The following is a 7,520-nucleotide window of genomic DNA, read 5'->3' as shown; positions in this document are numbered from 1 at the left end:
CAGCCTTGGAGGAGATTATGTTGAGAAATAAAAAAAAAATTCTTAAAAACGTTGTTTTTCTTGGTCAGGCCGGAAACTTATCAATCCACCCTCGTATAGTAATTCCTGCGCTATATATCGTAATTATCGCATTATAATAGCGCAAAATCGTGATATCGTACATTGCAAGTTTTTACATTACATACCGCATAATTGTACAATCTATAACGTAAGAAATGGGGATTCCCATCCGTCAGTTACATTTTGCGCTTTTGCTAAATTGTATTAAGTAAGTTCTAATTTGTCTATAATAATGTGATTTATTTCAGAGGAAATATATCAGTAAGTACATATTTTTTTGTGTTTTCTGTCGCAGATTCTACATGTTTTACTGAAATTTGCTCACTTCAGCGCGACGCAGTCGACGAGTTCAGAATTATTTTCCTAACCTCAGTGAAACTTTCGCTGAAATATGTTTAAGCATTAACAGTTGCAAGTCTTACCTACAGCAAATTTTTAATTTTCTCTGTAATTGTTTTAAATCTAGAGTCGCGATTTTTAGCTCGAAGGGCTGCTAAGGGCGCCGTAGCAGACGACAGCAAACAAATTTAACTTCATTTTTGTCTGTGATATTAGTGCATTATAATATCGTACAAAGCTCTGGGACCTGATTGTACGTTATCATATTGCGCTTTCTTGCAATATAGAAGTTTTGCGATATCATTGTGCGACATCTTTTTTTCCGTGTACCTCTATTCTTTTCTATCCGTTAGACAATCTAAGATTTCATCTACTTTCTAAATTCCTATTTTCCTATCCAAGTGAATCCATTTCTATCTCTTCGGAAATATAAGATAGTCCTATCCTTGTGACGCCCAGTCTTTCTATCTAAATGAATCCTCCACTTATCCACCTCTATTCTTTTCTATCCGTTGGGCAATAACAAACTGTCTATTTATTTTTAATCCCGGCTTTCCTATCCAAGTGAATCCATTTCTGTCTTCAAAAATATAAGATAGCCCTTATTTTCGTGAATCTCAGTCTTTCTATTTAAATTAATCCACATCTTATCCACCTCTATCCTTTTTTATGCGTTCGGTAATCTTAAATTTCGTCTATCTTTTTTAATCTCTATTTTTCTGTCCAAGTGAATCCATTTATATCTTTTATCGAATATAAGATAGCCCTATCTTCTTGAATCCCAGTCTTTCTATCTGAATCCTTCACTTACCCACCTCTATTATTTTCTATTCGTTAGACAAACCAAAATATAGTAAATCTGTTCAAATACCTATTTTTTTATACAAGTGAATCGATTTCTATATTTTTTTAAATATGAGATAGCCCTATCTTCTTAAATCCTATTCATTCTATCCAAACAAATCCTTCGCTTATCCACGTCTATCTTTAGCAATAAGGCACGCGCTAGTTAAAGTACATCCCTGACTTATTACCAGCAAGTTACCAGTAGTAGGTTGCTGTCTGTAAAACTCAGATACAATTGAAATCATTTGCACCGTCTATAACTGGATGGTGAGCCGATGCCTTTGCAGAGTTCGAACTTCGACTAGTAAGTCATGTATAGAAAAATATAGACAGTTGTGACTGTAAGGGGTAGAGCCAGGGATGAAAACAGATAGATCGAAGTAAATGCGACGGATAGAGAGTGGAAAGAAAAAGATAGAGTTTGCTGGATGCAAAGTGTGTATTTTGGAAGGATTAAATATCTCTATCTTTTTCTAACGATACGTTGCTATCTTTTTCAATCTTTTTACTTCCAGCAACCCAGACGAGCAACCGCGAGATCGTTATTGTTTGCGAAGCATACCAACAATAAATCGCTTTCGCGCACATGCGCATTTCTGATGTCGCGTCACGTGTTCTACCCACTTCACTGCTTGAAATTCGTTTAAAGTGAAACGTACTGGAGTGGGGCTCCCGCTTTCTTGGAGTGGGGATAACACGTGACACAACAAGAGCAATGCGCACGAGCGCAGAAGTGCTATATGGTCTGCATGCTTGCGAAATGGCCTACATGAAATTCAGTCCATTTATTCAAAATTCAACCTTTTTTTTTGCACTTTTATCAAGATTTGTCCTGATGTAAAGAGTATATAGTTCATGAAATTGTGCCCTGTGTCGGTGCATTAAGGATGTCCTAGAGGCGTCTTTGGCACATCCCGAAGACGTATTTTGGAACACGTCCTTTGGAACACGTCTTTTGAATATCCTAGGGATATTCTTAGGATGTCTCATGTTATTACGAAAGATGTCCCAAAAACGTCCTATGTCTAAGACGTCTTTAGGATCTGATTAGGACATTAGATATTTTAGAGACGTCGATTGCACTGATATTGGACGTCCTAGGAAAGTCCCAAGGACGTTCTTGGGATGTTCATGGTTTTGACCCACTAGGGATATAGAAAAAAGTATTAAAAGACATTTTCCTAGAACCTTTTTAAAGAAACAAGTATCTTATTTTTGAATTTTTTCTACTTTTTGTCGTTTTGTCAAGAAATGTGATATTTCGTTTTCAAGGCAAAAAATCTCTCCAAGGTTTGAACACAGGGCGGACTACAATCATGGAATATATTCTTTATACTTTAGACTGAATATTTAAAAAAAACCGCCGTCATTTTGCCAACGATTCTCCGAAAATGAAGCTTTTGCATAAAAAACTATTATAATTGAAGTACCCGAAGAAAACGTTAAATTTTTTACAAATAGATCGATTACAATCTAAAAAAAATGTATTCTTAACCAAATAGTTGAATTTTCAACAAAAAGATTAGTTTCAAACAAATAGTTCAATTTTTTATCAAAACAGATAATTTTCAACAAAAAGCTAATTTTCAACCAAAAAGATGATTTTTTAACTAATATAGATGATTTAAAAAAAAAAAAAAACAGTTGAAAAAGTCGTACTATCCGAGCCTTCCCTTTTAGCAAATAAAATTTAAAGCAATAATTGAAATTGTTCCAGGTTTCGCTGAAGGAAAATCGGCTTTTAGAAAAACGGGAAATCTCCTATTCTGTGGATGAATTATTGGATTCAACGTCCTTGATTACAGCGTCGGGTACCTTATCAGCAATGCCCTTTTTCTCTTTAGACTCGAGAGTTCTGAAGATTTTAAGCCCTTCGGCTTGGGGCGTCTTCATTGGGTGCTTGGTATTTTTATTCACGTCCACGGATTGTGAAATAAAATTTTCTTCGAGATGATTATAAAGTGAAGGTTATGAAAATAAACTTATTAAATTATTATAAATGAAATAATTCACTTTCATATTGTAATATATTATTGCATTAAGGGGAATGTGACGTTAAACTTTTCTATTTTAAAATATGATACAAGTGCGTGTAAAAATATTATAAATGAATTCATCCCATTATTTATAATGAGATCGTAATAATAGTATGTATATTTATTTGTTGTCGTTGTTGAGTTAAATGTGTATGTATGAGTCAATGGGCAGAAAAAAGTTAGCAATGTTTTTTTCAGCATTAGAATTATTTTAAATAGTTAGTTAAAAAGTTGAGCAATTGCACATGTATAGTCAAGAATTTATTATGATTATTATTTATTGTATTCATTAATGTTAAGAATTGGATGCTCTGATGACAGTGTTAGAATTAATATTAATGTTATTTTTCGCAACTAACATCAGCAGAAATATTTTTCTTCGATGAAAATGACTTTTGAATCAAGTGGTCCAATTTTTAATCTAAAAAGATTAAACTTCAACTACAAGGAGTTGAATTTTTTAAGAAACATTTATATCTCCTAGCCAAAAGAAAATAATTTTTTAGAATACAATAGTAGAAGTTTCAAGCAAAGGGTTTGAATTTTCAGCAAAATAAATGAATTTTTAACCACTTGATCGAATTCTTGAACAAAAAAGATTAAACTACAGCCAAAAACAGTTATATCCTTTATTTAATAACAATCTGATATAGTCCAGGCATCTCGTAAGAAAAAAGGTCTTTTTACCATCAACTTTTATGGCTATAAGTAGCTCAAAAGAACAAAAAAAAAGTTTTTTTTAAAGATTCATAACTCTTGATCTATGAAGACTAGAAGATTACTTCTTTTTTTAGATTTCCGCAGAATTACCTGCCCTGAGACTTTTTCTCTTGTACCACCTATGTAGCTTCACGGAGAAGTAAAGTATTTAAAAAAACTAAACACGCGTAATTTGCCCTGAAAATAGGTCAAAAGCGGTCAACTTCGTGAGGTTATAACTTATGACCTATTCGCGTTTGATTATTGTAAAGTTTAATTTTGCTTTTGAAAATTTTTCTCTAAAATGCAATGGGGCGGGCCACTCTACGCAAACAAGATTTTTTGAACTTTTTTTAAACAATATTTGCGGGACGTACGGGTGTAATTTCTAGAAAACTTTGAATTTTAATCAAGACCCCTTAATAAACCGTATAAGCAACAAAAGAAGCGCGCATTACCTACTTAATACGGTGTAAAAGTAGCAAATGTCTGGGCTATACTTTAAATTGCGCAGTTCCTTCACCTCCCACCACGTTTGCTGTACGGTCTCGCACGCGTCAGTAGCTAAGCAATTAAAAAGATGGCCAAAGAACGGAAAGTCATCTTTGCCTTTGATTTGAATAGGGTTGTTCGCAAAGTCAGATATCATTTTCCCAATAAATGGATCTTATAGTATATAAAATTCTAATTATGAAAATGCCAATAAAATATTTTTTATAAATTGTTTACTATTTTTAATTTTATGGTGAAATATGAATTTTGTATCACGATGTCCATTGGAGGGTCCCTTTGACGTCAAAGGGGTCGGATTTTCCACCAATCACAGCTCATTTGTCAGTAATTCTCAAATATATTTTTCTATGTCGGTCTTTTATTTTGGTTATGTGCACATCGAAAATAGAAGTCGCAAAATATTGTTTAAAACAAAATGTCAAAGGAGGGTTTCGTAAAACCAAATAGAGAAAATCTACCGAAAATAGATATATTTGTGGTATGTATAAAGAATTCATTGAAAAATAACTTAAATGTAGTCATGTTTAGTGAACAATTCGTAAATATGTACGATTTTAAAATGTGTTAATAATTGTACTTACAGTTTTCCTGCAACATACTACTAACTCTTAAACCAAACATTACAACAGGGTAACTTTTTTTGTCACATAAACTTTAGCAAATAAAGCTATCAAATCAAAATAGTCAGAATTGACAGCAGACCTTGCCCTAACCTCTTTATCATGAGTTTTACATCGTCACATTGATAGATAATTATGAGAACCTCTGAATCACGTAACATCCACGTGACATCAATTTGTATAAGTGTTTACCACCTTCAATTTCTAATATTTTTTCTGTTGAATGGCATAAAAGAAAAAATATATATAACACACCTTCTATTCAGATTAAAATTATGTATTTAAATATTATTTTATCTAACATCGCGAAACAACTCTATTGAGTATTTTAGCATGGCTTCATGTGAATGCATACGAGTTTTGGAAAAAAATATTATAAACGCAAAAGTAAATCATCCTAGTATAACCGGCGCCATGCAACAATAAGTCAATATTCCGCAAAATATTTGAGTCGCCTTTTGATTCTATTACATTAATTTTTAATTGGCATATTATATTATTTTAATAAAATGCTATATTTTACATATCGTATATAAACAAAAAAGTTGAAAAACACTGATATGCATGATGCGCAAATGCGTACACGTGCTCAAAAGCGTGCGCATCGATACGTGAAAAATTTAATTAATTGTTTGATAATTTTTATGTTGAAAATTAAATTGATTTATTATTCGTTGAATCTCAATATTATAAAATAATAATATAATAATATATTATATAATAATATTCATTTAATCTTCATTTTCAATCTCAATTCAAATTTTTTTTTTATTTACATTTTTTACGCTACATACGTAAAATTTTTAAAGCTATTCAAGATACCTGATATTGTTAAAAAAATGTATCGAAAATCTGTTGCTAGTTACTTCTCATTAAAATTTGATACCAATCGATTCTATAAATTAGGATGTAAAGGTGAGCAAATGTGAAAAAATTTTCCCGCTGCGTGGGCACATTCTCATTACGCGCTGCGCGCGCTGCGATTCGCCAAGTTTGAGCTCGCCTAGGGCGCGCGGGCACGCTTGTGAGGAATTACAACCATAAATCGTAACTAGATTTTTTTCGATTTGATTTTAAAGAAGGTTCTCAAAGCACCTACGGCTTGACGACTACATTCTCATTACGAAACTCGCGCTTCGCGCTCGATAATTCGTGTCCACTTGAAAAATTTCATCAAAATAATTTGTAAATCTTGTTAAAATCTACTAAAAATAACGTTTTAAAATTATGGAGCTCTTAAAAAATCAAAATAGCATATTGTTGAATATCATCCAACTTTTGGAACTTTTATCTAATTACAAAATTTCATGATAATAGTTTAGAAAAACATGTATTTTACATCTAGTATAAATTTGAATTGATATTTCTGAACCTATTGAAAAATTTGTTTTTCCTTTTATAGAAAATTTTCAAAATGTTGAAAAGCATATAACTTTTTGATGTTTTATCGAATTTAAAAATGTAATTAGGATAATTTGCAATTCTTTTTGACGCGCATCAGAAAATTTAACAAAAATTTCTAAAACTCATAAAAAATGTTTATTCAAATTTTGAAAAATCTTAAGTTTTTTGAGTTTTTGTCTGATCGAAAAATGTAACTGACATAGTTTTTAAATATATTTCATATCTAGTGATGAATTTAAATGAAATTATTTAATCTTTTAGAAAAAAATATATTTTTTATTTCTCGTCAAAATAAAAAATTTTATTTGGATAATTTTCAAATCTAATATCCATCTATAAGAAACTTGGACAAAAAATTTCAATTTTGAAAACAAAATTTTCTAAATTTTTGAAAATGCTCTAAGTTTTTAAAATTTGGTTGGAAATATCTGCTTAACGAATTTAGCCTTCATTTTTGGAACTATAATAAGTGTATCAAAGGCTGACTTGATTGGACAAATCCATCAAAAGTTAGCGTGGCTACAACATTTAGGTAGCCATACGTACAGACATACAGACAGACAGGCTGACAAACACCGATAAAATCTTATGATTTTTGAATTCTGTGAGTGCGGAAACGTAAAGATCCGTTAAAAACCAGAGATCGAAAATTTGGACGATCACATTACACTCTCATGAATGAGAATGTAAAAATCGATTTTTTAATACAAATTTGATCAACTTAATTTTTTAATTAATAAGGATATTGTATTTTTTTAAATACATATCGTGAACATGCTATTATAGATTTCTAGATTTCAGGCAAAAAGTTTAGATAAAAATGCATTATTGTTGGTACATATTGTAACAATTATTGGTTTTTTAAGGGCATGTGACACAGCTAAATACCTATATTACCGATCACAGTTTTTCAGTTCACTGAATGTTTTTTTGAACCTCAGAACTTTTTTTGTAAATAAAATATCGAGCTGAAACTTTGGGAAATGTATTAGAGTACAATAAA

At 31.3% G+C, this 7,520-nt stretch overlaps 1 protein-coding gene across 2 annotated transcripts in view; it reads left to right on the top strand.

Moving 5' to 3' along the window:
• Positions 1 to 3,274, top strand: part of LOC117172102 — a 10,356-nt gene extending 7,082 nt beyond the window's left edge. For both annotated transcript variants that reach the window (XM_033359880.1, XM_033359879.1), the window contains one exon: positions 2,963 to 3,274. In XM_033359880.1, the coding sequence (XP_033215771.1) occupies positions 2,963 to 3,199 (237 nt within the window). In that variant the 3' untranslated portion in view covers positions 3,200 to 3,274. The remainder of the gene's footprint in view (positions 1 to 2,962) is intronic.
• The last annotated feature ends 4,246 nt before the right edge of the window (positions 3,275 to 7,520 follow it).

Source organism: Belonocnema kinseyi, chromosome 4, assembly GCF_010883055.1.
Source record: "Belonocnema kinseyi isolate 2016_QV_RU_SX_M_011 chromosome 4, B_treatae_v1, whole genome shotgun sequence".
In the NCBI taxonomy this organism is placed as follows: Eukaryota; Metazoa; Arthropoda; class Insecta; order Hymenoptera; family Cynipidae; genus Belonocnema; species Belonocnema kinseyi.
The sequence above is the reverse complement of the archived record's forward strand: the minus strand, read 5'-3'. Positions and strand labels throughout refer to the sequence as shown.